General features: G+C 28.5%; 1 protein-coding gene and 1 long non-coding RNA gene across 2 annotated transcripts in view; one reads left to right on the top strand and one right to left on the bottom strand.

Moving 5' to 3' along the window:
• Window positions 1-18,771, bottom strand: part of LOC142326695 (uncharacterized) — a 181,192-nt gene that overhangs the window by 108,393 nt on the left and 54,028 nt on the right. The window lies entirely within an intron of this gene.
• LOC142326522 (uncharacterized) overlaps window positions 4,557-18,771 on the top strand; it is a 48,649-nt gene continuing 34,434 nt past the window's right edge. Inside the window, exons 1-4 of the mRNA XM_075369098.1 lie at window positions 4,557-4,576; window positions 9,511-9,561; window positions 10,828-10,863; window positions 13,780-13,830. Coding sequence (XP_075225213.1) covers window positions 4,557-4,576; window positions 9,511-9,561; window positions 10,828-10,863; window positions 13,780-13,830 — 158 coding nt within the window. The remainder of the gene's footprint in view (window positions 4,577-9,510; window positions 9,562-10,827; window positions 10,864-13,779; window positions 13,831-18,771) is intronic.

Genomic DNA, 18,771 nt, shown 5'->3' with positions numbered 1-18,771 from the left:
AGCGCTCAACAACAGCTACGCGCAGCCACCAAGCGCACCACATGATCCGCTTTACGCCAATAGCAACAAAAATAAAAATGCAAGAACATACAATAAACACATATTGGAGAGATATTTAGCAATTTATGAAACTACTTAACATGAATTCTATTGCCAAATTCATACTTTCAATTTAGGATTAATTTCACATACTGCCACATTTCAATTGTTTTCTTCTACACCATTTCAGCATAATAACCCATCAACCGAATCTTAAATTTATTAACTTATTTCAAACACATTTCTTCTTTTACGTTAGTAAAATAATTCCTGCCAATAAAAGATTCAAACTCTACTGAACAATTTATTTTATTTTATTTCATTAACAACATTTATATAAAATTCAGATCGGGATGATGCGATTAACAGATCGGGTCTTGAAAAATATCTTGCCGAAACTCCGAAGTTACAGACTTCAAGGTTTAATTTTAGATTGAGATTAAACCTTGAATATTGTTATCCTATTTTTGTTGAGTATGTTTATCTTTTCCGCCTAACCTGGATTTATTTACATATAAAACAATTGTTTCCGAAATTAAATTACTTAAAATAATAAAATAAAATTATTATTCCATAACCAACGAATGAAAGAAGGAAAATAGACAAGAAGTATAATAGACAGGTATAATGTATACCTGTATAATATTACATGTATACGTTATAATTCTGAATTCAGACTGTGGTTGTTATTATTATTGTTCACAGTATATTACGTTAATTTGATATAAATCAATTAGCTTGAAATACAAATCTTTATCATCAGTGGAAGGTCTTAACGAATTCCATACAATTACGGGGGTGGGCGAGAATGGATCGAGTTTGTTCTTGATGGTTCCATAATTTATAAAGGAAAAGTAATTTTTGATTTTCATTCAAAAAGAAAATAATGGCGTAGAGTACTGAGCGGATCGGGTGTCTGCTTCGTAAAAAAGTCCTTGTCGTTAATAAAAAATAATCACCGGTTCGTTTGGATCTTTTACGTGTCTAGGACAACCACGATTAATGTTCAAGTTTTCCCCTATGGTATACGTTTTCATTACAGATTTTCTTTGATCTTATCTCTAGTTCCATGAATATAACGTTTGACGTAAAATTCGATTGTTCAGGAAAATATTTAATATATACTACATTTCGTAATTACATATTTTCTGAAAATAATCTTCATTAGTAATTTTGTGGCATTAAACACTGTAGTGAGTGTTAAAAACTCTGTTACCCAGTTATTGAGGCAATAAATAACCGAGATATTTTCTGATAAGAATCCCCAGAAATTAAACAATGCGTTTGTTGTATTTACGAATTAAGGACAAAATAAACGGAATTACAAACGGAGAACTATATTTCATATATTCACAAAATTAATTTACGCCAAATTTAATACGTTTAATTTATAATTAATTTTTTATACACCGGCAGAAATACATCTTTATGAACAAATAAAGAATGGTAACCTTCTCTTGCGACCCATGTTATGATGGATTTAATTATCTGATATGCGTCACGTATAACCAGTAAACTTCAAATATTTAATAACATATTAGCAAGTACGATTAAAAAATAATAAGACAAATTAGCTCTATTTATTTACTGCGTATAAAACGTACACCGAAATTTCACTGATGGTTGGCTAAATAGTAATTATAGGTAATTAGGAAATTAAATTATCTCTAAAAAAATGTTATTATGTCTTAGAAATTAAACAATTTAATTAAAAAGGTAAGCATAATACATACTAAGAGTTTTTTAATTCTTTTAAGTTCTTTTTTACTTAGGCAAATAATATATCCACGTAACTGACTGAAGTAGTAACTGTTATATTAGACGCGATTTATCCGGTTATATACCACACCCGTAGTGAACAATTTACGGTAAAATGTTCATAACCATATTTGCTACAAAAACTACTTAAGATTTCATAAAAAAAATATAATCTGATAACGTAATATTTATTTTTACTAGTAAAAATAAAATTTAAATAATAATATTAAATAGCAATACATAAAATAATCCCATTAGTTAATCAGATAAAGAAAACCATTCTGCTGTTGTTGAAAACTTTGCCGTTTTATTTTTCCTGAAGCAGTTATAGGATTGTTTGCTGAATGTAATCAGTTTTAGCATACGGTATTTGAAAGGCTTCATAATACAGACTTCGAGTGGCTGGTAATACGACCCAGGATTAAAAAAAGTCACAGTTTTCATTCTTTATTCTACATTTAGCTGAATAGCTAAATGTCCTTTAAATGATCTGTTACAAGCTAGTTTTTAGTTTGTCAGAGTTCTTGGTCTTCTGTTCCACACGGCCAGTCTTCCATAATTTCGGAAGCCATCCAGCTATAAATGTGAGCATGCATTAGAAATTTCTCGTTTTTTGGACGTTCTTTTCCTATTTAATAGTAAGAATGGCGGTAATTTCTGACCGTTAGTTGTAATACATAGCATTACAGTGACACGTTGTTTTTCCTATTCTGTATAACTTCTTTTACACTCTTTAAAGTTACAGTATAATTACGCGGCATATCAAAGTAAACAGAGAGTTTCATCCGCTTTTTCAATATTCTTATGTGTTCAAATTCATATTTGTGTTTTGCACAAAGTTCAGTGTATGTCTTGAAACTGGATGAGCTTATCTTCAAAATCCGCTAAAGTTTCTGACGGATTCACGTTCTCCGTCAAAGATAAATTCCCTCCCTTTTCAAAACTTTTTTGCACCAGCTTCTTGATGCATTAAAACTTTAAATTTGTTAATGGTTTCTCTTGCCTTTAATTGCAACATTTAAATGTTACTGGCAGCGCTTTAGATCGAGTATCTTTTATAAATTAAGCAACATAATAATCTACTTAGGGAAATGCTTCTGTTTTTGATCCTGTGAAACCATTTGTCGTAAATTTTTAGGTAAAAATCAAATCAAGTTGTTTACGCCGTCGACAAACTTTTTTTCTGCAATGTTGAACTCTCTGGCAACGGATCTACTCCCTTTTCCTCCGCTTATAAAATACCTTCCTTTTTACACTGGCTTCGAAGTGAAATCTTTTTAATGTCATTGCTAGTACCCTGATGATAAGATTAACAAAAATATGGACGATAGAATGTAAAAAAAAATCAACTTCCACAAAATAGAAATAAGCAACTGCATACGATCAGCTTATAAGACAGACTAAATACCAACTGGATTTTACCACAGGATGGTATTTTCCAGGTCATTATTAAAAATAAAGGGTTGCTAACCTCTAAAAAAAAATGAAAGAACTCATTGTTGTCCCTTCCTTGCACTAAAAATCCCGATAGCATTCTGAAAAACTACCTGACTAAGAAAATAAGATAAAATTAGCCACTTTCAATAAACAAAAAAAAAATTATAAATGTCCAGAGAAAGTACAAAATCATAATAACGTTTTCAATGTTGGATTTCCTTCCTAAGAAAATAGATGAAGCCACCACAAACTCCAACTTTATTAATTGATACTTAAAAAAATGAAAAGTAGCAAATAGATAAAATAAAGTGAAATAAAATTAAGCACAACCATTAAATAAAGAATTTCCTTCCTAAGAAAATAAAGAAAATGAATACTGGAAAGAGGATGCTTTTATTTTCAACTGTTCATTTTTTTTTTTAAATATTAATATTAAATCGTATTAATGTATAACACTTAAGGAACTGAAAAACAAAAACCAAACAGAATTTAAAGAAATCTATACTCGTATCAAAAATAGCAACAAAGTACTATATATTCAAGAAAATACGGTAAATCTATACGATATACGTATATCGTATATCGATATACGAAAGATCTCGGTAATAGTGTAATCAACATTCAAGTTCTATGACTGAGTATACACATCAGTTACTTAAGTCGACCTTCTTGTGGGAGAAAACGCATGGTGACTAATATGATATTTTAATTACGATAATCGATAGCCTATTTAAGAATAACAGTTTTGACAATTTTATAATACATTAAGCTGCGATTTGATATTTTTTAGCACTGAAAATAAAGTTAAGTGTCAATTATTATTATCTTTTTTTTTTTTAAATAAAAATTTGAATAATATTTAAATGTAAGAAAATTAAAATTTTTTACATTTACATAAATTATTACAATTTAATCTTGGATATATAGCTATAAATAAATATTCATTGGGATGAAAAAATTGTATCATCAATATTCTCCTGTAAACGTTCTGACACAAATCTACACTTGTATTTTTCAATTCTAAAATAAATATATTTTATGCATGGTATAAATTTACGCAACTAAAAAGTTATTATTACAAAATAAAGACAAGGCCAACGTAATAAATATTTATCTATTAAAATAAATGCAAATCTGAAAGTTAAACAATTATCAGTTGATTCTATAAATACATAAATTATTTTATAATTATAAATACTGATATATAAATAAAATATCGTATAAAAGGATAGGTGAAATCATTTGAATAGGACACAATCAAAATGAAAAATTTTAAAGTTGTATATTTTTTTACCATCGCTTTGTTTACGTACATTGTGCCGATGGACACTGCTATGCCAGGGTAAATATTAAATTATAATCGTAATAATTAATTTATCTACATTATTCTGATGGATCTAAGACAAAAGTTTCTCAACTCAATGTTAAATAAAGACATTTTAAAAAATATGTTACTGTATTAGTCACACAGTGGTTTCCTTTCGGGGGTTTTCTTAAGCGTAGATTTTTTGTAGCATTTGTTTGATTAATATAAAAGTACCACTGCAAACAATATTAATGTAAGTTACGATCTTCGACAATATCAACAACATTAAGTAAAAGAATTTCTCCAATTCGTATTCTGTTTTCTTTGAAAAATTATGCATAATGTTTTTTCGAACATTTTTGATTTAAATAAAAAAGGGTGTTTAATTTACACCAATTTCTACAGTATTCATTCAACAATGATGATGAATAACATGACTAAATCAAACAAAACTAATAAACAGGAAATTTCTTACATCGAAAATTCAATGAAATAAGATCATACCGGTTGGCGCGATCATCCTAAAATACGAAGGCAGTTCAGCCTTTTTAATATATATATATATATATCACAAACAAATCAGATATAAAAATTATTATCCCATTTATTGTTATTGTTTTGACAAATGTAAAATAACTTGATGATAATCAATATTGACTTGATTTGTACTACACCATGTTTGGGAAAAGAAACTCCTTCACTCCCTAATTTCACTAGTAAGTCCGGCATGGAATTTTCGTTATTCTTGGAAACATTTGTGCCGTTTTCGGGATTCACTTGTGATCATGTAAAAATTCTTATGATACGAAAAACAAAAAAATTGAATATAAAATTATAATTACTAAATGCGCAGGTATATATTACTCTAATCTTCATCCAAAGTAATTAAACCCTAAACACGGAAAACCTACCAGTAATATAAAACGATAAAATAAAGGCTGTCCACCATTTTTTAAATTTACAGGACGATACACCACTCAATTGACACGATCACGTTGATTATATAGTTGTAAAAGTAAAATTCAGCTACCATTTAGCTTCATTATATCACAACATAAAGTTGTAATTCAAAAGATTATCACAACATAATCTTTTGAGAAAACATACAGAAATGAGGAAGAATATTTAAACTGCAAAATACATCATACTCTTTGACAACTATTCAAGTTCGTATATTGTTACAATTCTGGTAGCGAAATTTTGAAATAATTATATATATATATATATATATATATACACATACACACTCTATTCTTTTACGAAATTAGCAGTATATTTTATAAAAATATAACTATACTTTTGTAATTTGTCTGTTTCATTGGAGAAAAATTCGAGGAAAAATGTCACGATGTCAAAACGACCAAATTAGTAAATAAAATCTAAAAATGATGTAATAGTCACTCGATTTTCTAGAATTTATACCAGATTTTTTATTACGTATTTACATTATCATAGAAATATTAGCTAACTATTTAAAGAAATTAGTAAAAATGATTTTGTTAGATGCAGCTGGTAATGTTCAAATTTAACGTAATTTTATTTTACGTTACCTTGATGTATTACGCTAGTAATTAGACAATCTACAATATTATTTACAAATTTACAATATTATTTTTTTCATCTATGAAATAAATCATTCAAAAAACATTTATTATTAATAATCAAGAAATTAAACAAAAAAAGAAAAAAAAATATCGCGCAAATCAGTCAGTAAACGGAAATGTATAGTAGAGTCTACTCTTTGGACTTTTTTAAATTTATTTTTAAGATTTTTTTATAAATATCCTATTAATTAATCCGATTGATTAAACAAATATTACAAATTTAAATAATAAAACAATTATTTTGTAGCAAGTTATTGTACTATTTTTGACAAAATATTTCAGAATATTTTAAGAAATACTGAATAATTTATTCAGTGAAAATAAAATATATTACAAAACCATATATGTGCGTTTATTTCAATTGTAAATAAATTACGGTATGGCGTATTTTTTTTTAAATAAAGGTTTAATTTACGTGGATTCAGATAGAATGAAACCTGCGCATAAATCAAGAGATTTTAATACCATGCTACTTGTTTCATACCTATAACTATAATAATAACCTTAAAATAATTAATTTATTACCAACGATAAGAAAGCCAAAATAGTATTTTTTTTATTCCGTAATGACTTTACAGATAATGTATAACATTTTCTTTTGTAATTAAAACTAGTCTACAAAAAAAAAATTAAGAAGAAAGAAAAGTCCTTTCTCAATATTACAAATTAACCGAAGCCAAACTTATAAAATAAAAAAATAAAAATAAAAGGATTAAGTCCTGTCAACTATGTATTTCGTCCAATTGAAAAAATTTACATCAAATTTTTATTTATCCATCAGCAATTTTTTTAGCAACTATTTTTTAGATTTAAAAAAAAAATGAAATCTATTATATTTGTTTAGATAAGCTTCATAAGAAAATCTGTATGGTAGTTTAAAGGGACAATTTCAGTCATTCCCCGTACGAGGTGTGGCTGGAATGTAATGAATGCATAGTCACTCACAATTAGCAAATGAAAAGTCAAAATGGCACAAATATGGCTTAAAAAATCAGTTTAGTTTCTACAAAAATTACACTAATTTTTCCCCTTCTCAACACTTATAGGAACTAAACATAACCAAAAAAATAAAATTATTTTAAAGAAATTATTTAAATTTTTTTGTAAAGAAATTATTTTAAGAAATTTGTGCTACCAATGAACCAGTTTTTAATTCCTCAATAACAAATGCTGGTGATCTTTCCTTGATCCTACTGGATTTTTAACTTAATCATCCGTGGTGAGGGGAATACACTTAAAACTCGTCTTCTGAAAACTGCCGAATCTGATGGTATAGAAGGTGTGAATAGGTTCAAATTTGAATTTCACAAGAGCCTGGTATTAATAAAAAAAATAAAATTAATAACGGCCAAATTAACTGCTACTGACGGAAATTAGTTATCAGCTACAACCGATATACATTGCTATCTATATTCGCGTAATACATTAATATAATATGCTTTCGTATAGCTAATTTTATTATAGTTCATTTATACATTCTTTCCAACACCATCGATATATGGATATCGAGTAAGACAAAATTGGAAAGAAAAAAAATAACCGAACAGCTGACCCATTTAGATACATAGGTAAAAAAAAAAATTGACTACATTTCACCACGTTTCTTTTTCAGTTTAAGATATTAGAGGTTACTTTATCATAAAAATTCGCAACGCATAGAAAACTATTTGTTACCAAAACTATTAATAATTCGTATACCGGGGATCAATACTTTTTTATATCTACGATAAATTAAGTAACAAATTTCCAAACTCTATATAATCAATAACGTTAAATTCTTTGTATGAATTTATATCTAAAGGCAAATTAAAGGTCTTCATCAAGCAATCCATATCGAAAAATGAATAAATTGGACAAAATTGGAAAAATGGATAAATTTGTAGACATCCTTAAGTTGAAAGAGAGTAGATGAAGGAACATGACTAAAGCCTTATTCAAAAAAATTCATCTCATTTTTTGTATTACTCTAGTATTCCATAAAAATTTTTTTTTTAACTCAAATTACATTATTTTACAAAATGAACTAATGGTATCTAACCCATTGCCGGCGGGTTATCCTCAACAGACGTAATTATATATATAAAAGTATATATATAATATAGAATTTATATATATAAAATACTTATATATATATATATATATGTTATAAATTAATCCTAGTTTGTAGAAAAAATAAATATACGATGACATTCGAAAAACCAGAGCATCTGATCGTAAACAAAAAAATACGCAAACCATAGATGAATCTATGGCTGGGAAGGATGTTCGGAGGTTCCTCCACATTTGTTGTGATGGATGGCCGATTGACCAGGACTTTGGATGATAAAAAAAATATTTTTAATATTTTGGTACATTGTAATCGATTAAAAAGCAAAAAAAAATGTATTCAATTTATTATTTACAAATTAATTTACTGATGAAGTGATTACGTTTTTTAGCTTAGCATTCGACGTCAATAGCTAGTCTTCTAATCTGAGGTAACAATAAAGTAATTAATTATTTCAAGGGTTTTCATTTTATTTAATAAAACTTGTTATTGAGTAGTAAAATTGTTAAACAATCTTAAACACTTTTTTCGATTTTACATAAATTTTACTAAACATTTCTGTAAAAAAAACGTAAAAACCGAACTTAGTCTCTTCATAAAATAACATTTTTATAAGACCAAATGGCAATCCGGTTTGTCTTGAAAACCTATTGGTCTTTTATGATAAAACATCATTTTATGCTACCGTTATATCACAGGATCGGAACTGAGCACAATGAGCAGTCCAGAAGGGGTAAATGTATTGCTAGTAAAAAAATTGAAATAAAGAAAATATTTATTATTAATAGATTAATAATAAATTTATTATTAATAAATAATAATAATAATTTTTTTCCGTTTTTTATTCTTGGACTGTCCATAAGTAAGTTATTTTTCTTTATTTCAATTTTTTTTTATCAGTAATTGAGATTTTGTCCAGTTTCGCGTATGTAGTTAAATTTTTTTTATCGTTTCATTCAAAGCTGGAAATGATGATTTTTTAAAAATTATGTACCTATGATTTCGATATTTTCATTCCGAAACCCGTAAACCGGGGCTCAATAGTTTTTTACGTCTTCGATAAAGTAAATGACAAATTTCTATAATGTAAGTAAACTTTAGTATCAAATTTTTACACAATTTACATCTTAGAAGCAAACTAAAGGTAATTGACTTTAAGTAATCCATATCGAAGAAAATAGATTTGTCGATATGCTTAAGTAAGAATGTTGATGAATGATAGCTAAAGTCTTATTATAAAACTTTCATTTTTTCTTTGTTGTTGTTGTGTCTTCCCCTCTAATGTTTTTTCTTTTAATTCAAATTATTTTATTTTACAGAATGTACCCAATGGGAATCAGCCCACAAGGGATGGGTTTTCCACCGCCGCCGTATGTATTAATATATATATATATATATATATTGTAAATGTTAAGTTATAAATTAAATTATGAAAATTCATTTGTAATAAAAAGATTAGTTTGCCGTTTAGCATACAAAAATTTTAGTAAGTACAAATAAAAGTTGTTTAACAATAATAAACAGAAATGTATATCAAACTCAAGGTGTAACCTAAGTTGACATCAACGTATCTCTTTCCCGTTTGTAAAAAAACATACGGTGATATTCGAAAAACTAATGCAAATGCAAATAGTATGTAATCAGTTATTAAGTAAAATTTAATTAATATTCTAGGTGATCGTAAAAAAAATATATGCAAACCTTCTGATGAATTTATGGTCGGAAAGGAGGTTAAGGGTTCCTCAACGTTTGCTGGATCATGGCGGATGGGCCAGGACTTTTGTCACCGGATAATAACAAATTTTTTTATTACGTAAATTACATAAAGAAAAAAATTACTAAAAATGTTATTTACATATTAATTTACTGATGAACTAATCAAGTTTTATCTTCATTTCGATGTCTATAGCCAGTTTTCCAGTCGGATAAAGTAATTAGCACAATGTAGTTATTTAAAGGTTTTTGTTTTCTTTTGTAAACAGTAGAACTTGTTACTTTGTAGTCAAATTATTCTGCTATTTTACTTTATTTTCGATTTTTTAATGAAAAGTGTTAACAGTGTCTCTTAAAACAAAAACACTAAACTAACCCCATTTATTTACACTTGGAATGTCAATAGCTAAATTATTATTTTTTTCTTAATTCAATTTTGTATTTTTTTTTCTATTTCAACAATACGAAGAAAGTGTTTATTAGTAGTAACTGATACTTTATCCGGTTTTGCCTACGAAGTTAAATCTACCTTTTATCATTTCATCAGAGCTGCAGGTGATGATTGAACAAAAATTAAATTTACATCTGGTTTCGAGATTTTAATTTCTAAACTTGTAAACTAGGGCTCAATAGGTTTTTTATGGCTTCGATAAATTAAATGCCAAATTTCTAAAACTTAATTAAACTTTAGTATCAACCTTTTATTACTAACTAATATATTAAAGACAAATTAAAGATAATTGTCTTTAAGTAATCCATATCAAAAATAAGAATAAATTTGTCGACATACTTAAAGTTGAATGAGTGCATGAGGAACATGCCTAAAGCTTTATATTAAAGAAACTTTCATTTCTTTTAATGTTTTACTTTAGTTTTCCACTAGAACTTTTTTTCTTTTTAACCCAAATTATTTTAATTTACAGAATAAATCCGATGATGCCGGGTTATCCTCCACAGCCGTAAGTATTAAAAAAAAGTATATATATATATAAACACGAGGTGCTACCCAAAAGTTCGGGGAATTTCAATTTCGCGCGCGAACCATTGCTGGTACGACCTACTGCCGCTAGAATTGGCTAACAGTACTCTTTGTGAATCAATGTTCCAACAGCTGTGACGGTGAGAGGCTGCATTGTTGACTTTCGTGCGATTGTGTAACGTTGTGTTTTACTGCTTCGGCGAAGTTCTAACTGGCAGATTTTAAAGAGCAAAGAACCTGCATCAAATTTTGCTCCATGCTTAAAAAAACCGGTGCAGAAACCCATCGCATGCTTGTAAAAGCATTTCGTGACAATGCTATGAGTAAAAGTAAAACTTTTTTGTGGTACAAACGATTCAAAGATGGACGAACGACAGTCGATGACGGTGAGCGTTCAGGAAGACCATCAACAAGCGCAACACCGGAAAACATCGCGAAAGTGCGAGAGGCTATTGTTGCAGATCGTAGACAAACAATCCATGATGTTTGTACAAGCGTACAAATGTCATGTGGGTCCGTGCAAAACATCTTGTCAGACAATTTGAACGAGACGCATTGCTGCGAAATTCGTACCGAGACTGTTGAACAGCGACCAGAAACAAAATCCCGTAGCTGTCTGTAGTGAAATGAAAAATTCAGCAATTCATCTCCAACATCATAACCGGTGATGAGACATGGGTGTACGGGTTTGAACCTGAAACTAACCAGCAGTCGTCGCAGTGGAAGTCGCCAAGTTCACTGGGGACAAAAAAATGACGCCAACTTCGCAGCAACGTGAAGTCTGTGATGATGATTGTTTTTATTGACATCAAAGGCATTATCCATAAGGAATTTGTTCATCTTGGTCAAACTGTCAATAAGATGTTCTATTGTGAAGTTTTGAAGCGGTTACGTGAAAGCATTAGGCGCAAACGTTCAGATCTGTGGGTTGACAACAACTGGACTCTGCACCATGACAACGCGCCCGCGTACACATCGCTAGCCGTTCGGAATTTCTTGGCTTCAAAAAAGACGGTAGTGATTCCCCACCCACCCTATTCGCCTGACCTTGTCCAGTGCGACTTTTTTCTCATTCCGAAAATAAAATTTCATTGTTTCGTTTCGAAAGGCCATCGTTTTAAAACACATGGAGGAGATTCAGGAAGAAACGCAGAACGTGCTTCGAACACATACACCTGCAGACTTAGAGGGATCCATGGAATCATGGGAAAACGCTGGGATCACTGTATCAATGCCCTAGGAGATTACTTTGAAGGAGACAATGGAAATTATAAGTTATGGTAAGCTATCTTATTTTTGTGGTAAAATTCCCCGAACTTTTGGGTAGCATCAGATATATACATATCTGTTAAGTTATAAATTAAGTTATTAAAACTCATCTGTAATGTAAAAATTAGTTTACTATTTACTATAAACAAATTCTATTCAAATAAGGATGTAGAAATAAAAGTTGTTAATAAAGAAAAAGAAATTTAATTAACAAATTCAAGAAGCAACCTAAGCTGACAAAGATATAAGGTGATATTTGAAAAAACCAGTTCAAATGACAAATAGTACGGTATAAGATATTAAGCAAAATTTAAATAATATTCTAGGTGATCGTAAAGAAAATATACGTAAACCTTCTGATGAATTTATGGTCGGAAAAGAAGTTAAGGGTTCCTCAACGTTTGTTGGATGGATGGCGGATGGGCCAGGACTTTTGTCACCGGATGATAAATTTTTTTATTACATACATTACATAAAGAAAAAAGTTACTAAAAATGTTATTTACATATTAATTTACTGATGAACTAATCAAGTTTTATCTTCTTTTTGATGTCTATAGTCAGTTTTCCAGTCGGATTAACTAATTAACATAATGTAATGGATGGCCGATTGGTCAGGACATTTGTCTACGTTTGACAAATAAAGTTCAAAAATATTTACGTAAATTGCAATCGCTTAAAGAAAAAAGCTATTAAAATATTTATTTACAAATTAATTGACTGATAACTGATAATGTTTTACCTTAGCATTTTGATGTCGATAGCCAGTTTTCTATTTGGAGATAACAAAATAATTATTTATGGGTTTTTCTTTCACTTTGTAAAAAAATATTACTTGTTATTTCGTAATCAAGTTGTTCTGCTACTTTTTAATGACTTAATTTTCGATTTCATACAAATGCTATTAACAACTTCTCTAAAAAAAAAATACAAAACATAAAAACACAATTTGACAGAATCTTGATAAAATTAATTTTTTTATTAAGACTAAACGGGTTATCCAGTCTTTCTTGAAAACCTATTGGTCTTTCATAATAAAACATCGTTTTACCTTTACGTCAGTGGAGCGGTAGTGATCATGATGGGCAGTCGAGAAGGGTTAAAGGAATTGTTAAACATTCCCTGTTTCTTTACAGTTGGAATTTCAGTAGTTAAGTTACTTTTTTACTTACGTTTTTTTCGTAATTATAAAGGCAGTGTTGATTTGTAGTAATTGATATACATTGAAACATATATATATATATATATATATATATTGAAATAACTTTACTTGTAGTATTGATTTACTAAAATCTATTTTTTTATTATTTCATTCCAATTTGGAGATTATAAAATCAAAAAGTACTCTGGTTTCGAAATTTCTTTCTAAACTCGTAAACCGGTCGATACATTCGCTATCAACTTCTTAGTACTAATTTATATCTTTAAGACAAAGTGAAGGTAAACTGAAGGACCGATATGGATTGCCTTTAAGCAATCCATATCGGTGATAAAAAAATGTATCGGCAACCTAAGTTGAATGAGAGCAGATGAACGAACATGAGTAAAACCTTAAAGCAATTTTCATCTCTTTTTTCTGTTTTACTTTAGCCCATTAAGATTTTATCTCAAATTATTTTATTTTACAGAATAAACCAAATGGGATTCAGCCAATATGGAACGAATTTTCCACCCCAAAAGTAAGTATTAGAAAAAATAAAAATATATGTATATACAGAGTGATTCTAAATTGCACGGCAATCTCTCAGGAGATGATTCTATAGCCAAAAATAAGAAAAAAATTTTATAAATATAGATCAGAAAATAATTTTTTAGCGAATTTCGGCTCGCGAAACATTTAGCTCAGCTTTCTGCTCCCTCTGAGAAATTAAACCTAACTAACATTCTTCGGGTAGAAATCGAGGGGTAAATTAGATGCTTCCTTATTGTGTTTGATCTAAGAAATTGAATAAAAGTGGTCCCTGACCCCTATCTCACTTAGATTTTAAGAAAAAAACCTTAGTAATATACGAAAACGTTTTGTCAGAAAATACATTTTTTTAGGTTTAGAATAAAATAACTTTGAAAATTTACCGATAAAAAAACAGAATTTCTAGAGAATTTAATTCTGAGAAAATTTATGTAAATAACGTCTATTAAAACTGAACAGAAATTTGAGAAGTTAACAAACTAGAAACAAAACACAAAAACTGGATCGGAAAAGTGATACGATTTTAAACAGAACAATTTAAATACAAATGTTAAAAATTACAAAAATAATTTGAAAGACATCCTTTTCAAGATATGAAATATTTTTTAATATGAAAGACATATAAAAAGTTTTTCTGTTTTCATAGGCTGGCAATAACAGCTGATCAACAATTAAATTTAATGTCTAGTATTTGAACATTACTTCATTTATATTGTATGTATATATAAAAATTATAAAACTATACATAAATTACAGAAAAATATTTATTTCCTATAAATTAAATGGATTTTATTGCCATCTACTACAAACGCCTTCCTATCAATAACTCTCAAGTGCAGCGAACCGACTAAGAAACATATCAATAATAACAACAGTATATAAATGGTTAAAAATTAAATCCTTATACTTCGGAAACTAATTTAAAAGGTTAATACATATAAGAAATATGTCCGCGAACGCTTTGTTTCCGAGTTACGGCTAGAGAAGAAATATTTCAACTTGACTTCTCCTCCACAGGTGAAATGGTCATAATGAAATCCTTGGATCCCAAATTACTAACAAGAATTAGATGATTCTATAACTTTCTTGACCAGAAAAATTAAATAAAACAAAAATTTCTAGAAAATTATATAAAGAACTAAAAAAATGTATGTAAATAAACTCAGTGAAAAGAGAACAAATTTATTTAATAACAAAATAGATCATAATGAGGAAGTAAAACGTCACAATTATAAACAGAACAAAATTTTATTCCAATGACAAAATAAATAAATAAAAAAAGAAAATGTAATTTCTAAAATAAATTTTATTCTCTGAAATATATTTTATTTCATGATCTGGAAATAACAGTTGAATAAGTTTTCTATTATATCCGAACAATTTGTGAGCCGTTTACTGTTGTTATTTAACTTTATTTAAAAAATATTTTAATGATATACGTAACGGTAAACAACAAGAATTTGTATACAAATGGAGAGTTGGCGGCAAACTTCCTATTATTTTTTTGTAAAGTACGGCTGCGATTTGAAAAAATAGCAACGACAAACATCTACAATACCAAATTGTAAAACGTTTGAAATTATGATGAGACGTTTTAGAGAAACGTATAAGTTAAAACCAAAACTATTAGATGCAGGTCGACAACGATTTCTGAGAATTGCAAATACTGAAGAAGAAATACTGAATGCGATAGAATTATGTCCCACTACTATACGGTTCAGCGGAAAACTTCATTTATCTGTTTCATAAACAAATATATGGTGAACATTTTGGGAGTAAGAAATGTACCCATTTTTGATAACGCGTGTAACAAGATCTCACTGCCAAATTTTAATAAAAGAATAAAATTTTGTAGAAAGATTACTTAGAAAATGAACACACGATGGATTTGATTGGAACAAAGGATAGATAAGGAACAAACGGATCTGATTGAACTCCTGGAAGACAATCCAATTAAAGATGGACCGAGGATATGACTTATCCCTGAGCGCTCCTGCTCACTTGGTAAGACATTTAGATAAGACATAAGAGGATATTTTAATAATGCATACGATAATCGGTGGACGATCGAATCGGGCAAATAAAATTAAATTTATTATATTCGGATCTTACGCTATCAAACTATTTCCTCCGATGCTGAATTAAGTAGTTGGTTTATTATACACGGCTTGGCGCGCAAGAAAAATTAAGATATCGCATCATAGAACCTGTAGCAATTATTACACATAGTCCTTAAGAAATGCTCGTAATGCAAGGAATCACCGAGTTGAATGCTGCATTCAATAAAATGACAGTTATATCGAACAACTACGTATGATGATGATACATTTAATCGTGAATACGGGCCTGCGCTTCAACGTCCCGATTTGACGCCGGGCCGATGGATTACTTCTTTTGGGGTTACGTAAAAGACATCGTATACCAAGAAAAAATCCAGTCACTCGACCACCTGCGATAAAGAATAACAGCAGGCGTGAAAGCGATTCCTACCGACGCTTAACTGTGTGGAATGAGGTTTGACCTCTGTAGGGAAGTTGACAGATCTCATATTCAGTTATATTAAAAGGTAAAACAAACTTTATACGTTGCTCTTTGTTGTAATAAAACAATTTGTATTTCTAAATGTGATAAAATAAATTTCCGTGGCAAATGTTAGCGTCTTGGACTTTCATCCGGGGATCCTAGATTCGAATTTCGGTCAAGTAAGGCAATTTTTACACGCTGTAAAATTTCCATGCACAAACTTTTAAGCTTACATAGTGAATTAATCATAAAAAAAAAAAAATTAATTTAAACAGCAGAGTTCTTCGGACACCGGGTATAATAGCAATTATTTATTGTTAAAAATAATTTATACCATACATACTGTGGAAATAAGTGGTATATTGTAGAGAATTACAGGCAAAGTTCCTCAAACAAATAAAATTAGAAAGCATAGACTTTCTTATTTCAAAGGACATAATGAAACATGTATAAACATCTCGATCAAGGAAATATTAATTTTGCACGAAAATTAAAAATCTATAACGAAATGAATAAACTAATAATATATCAAATAATTAAATCTTTGTTCAAAAAAAAGGAAGATTATCTTACATTTAATCATTAATAATTAGATAAGGAAAGGTAAATAGATAATTATCGGTCCTCCTTCAAGCAACGAATTATGAAAATTCTTATCACGTAAGACTTTACAATTTTTAATCTGGATTAGGCATGTAGATGATTCTAAGTAATTTATATTAAAAAAAATCTAAGCATCATGTAAAATATATTAAACACTATTCACAAAAAAAAACCACCACACATTAGAAATAGAAATTAATTAACAAGTGTTTTAGATATTAATTTCACAAAGATAACCATAAGCAGAAATGGTTACAGAAAATTATGATAAACAATAACAAAAATTAAGAAAAGGTCTAATATCCTATCAACATATATAACTAGTATAATCTAACTAAAGATAACTTGTATAGTCTAACACTATATTGGCAAAAATATTAAATAACTAAAGTACCAGTTTAACAAAACAGAAGAAAATACAGCAATAACAATGACGAGCATAATATCGACTGATATAAAAAAAAATGTAACAAGATAAAATTTTTTCAAGTATAACAAAATACATAAATTTTTTACATTAAAAAACTAAAACTATATAACTTAATAAAAAATCACTATTAACGATTGTAATAGTAATAACAGTAGTTATTTTATTACTACTGTTATAAAATAAGATATAAAACAGACAATAAAACAAAAAAATAATTTATTATTAAAAATAAGTCAAACTAAAATATGTATAACAAAGTCAGTATACATAAAATAAAAGATTATATTCCTAAAAAAGACTGTAAAATATTTTCTACGGGTACAGCAGTAGACTTTCAAAAATAAATCTGAATAAATCTTCCAACCACCGAATTAATTTATAAAGTTAATAACAAATTTAAACATCAGTCTTGAAAAAATTATAAAATATAAAAAAACAAAAATGAAAATATAATAAATTAAAAACTTGAAAATTTGACGATTATAATAGGCGTCAATTTTTTAACGACACTAACAGTTCGCATTCCAAGCGTTAGATAATCGGTTTTTTTTAATCAAATGATTGAAAGAAAACAGCAGTCTTTTAAAAAATTAATTATTTTTTTGTTTTTCCTTCAATAAATTCATACAAGCAGTGATCGTTACTAAAGCGAAAATGATACTCTTATTTTCTTTGAAGCATTTATTCGTAGACACTCCTTTTATAAATTAATTTTTTTTTTTTTACATTTCTTTTATTCGTTTCTAATCCTGTAAATCCGGAATGTCTATTCTTCTTTTGTTTAACCTTATCACACACAACATACGCTTTTAGTTGTTCTTTCTAAATGAAATAGGCGGATTTTCTTGGGAATTCTATTATCACGTATCCTTAAAATATGGTGAATGAATGCCAATCTTCACTCGTGCATTACTTCTGTTATTACGTTACATTTTTGATCTAGCAACTTGTAGAGCGGAGTTTATATATATATATATATATATATATATATAAATTGTGTCGTTCTAAACAGAAGTAAATATTTTCCTTAAAAAGCTTTTTTTTCTTTCTTTTGGATTTCCTTTTAAAGGTTAGTGGTTGATTATTGTTGAAATAATCGCCAGCGTACAACGCTTCTGAAGTAATAACCTATTCAAATTTGATAATTTTGCATTTATAAATTATAGGGAATCGATTTACACTGCCGGAAAAAATATTTGGCGCAAAATGTTTAGTCGAAATTTTTCCGACAAAATTTTGAGTTTCCCAATATTGAAGGTTTACCTCTGGATGGTGTCCTTGAATAGTCGTTTATAGAAAAGTTTATGGAATTAGCAATTCCAATACTAAGTTTGGTGGAATCTATTCCGGTACTCTTGAACGTTCGACAATTAA

Source organism: Lycorma delicatula, chromosome 6 (assembly GCF_047948215.1).
Source record: "Lycorma delicatula isolate Av1 chromosome 6, ASM4794821v1, whole genome shotgun sequence".
Taxonomy (NCBI): domain Eukaryota; kingdom Metazoa; phylum Arthropoda; class Insecta; order Hemiptera; family Fulgoridae; genus Lycorma; species Lycorma delicatula.
Note: the sequence above shows the minus strand (reverse complement) of the source record. Positions and strands in the feature narration are given on the sequence as shown.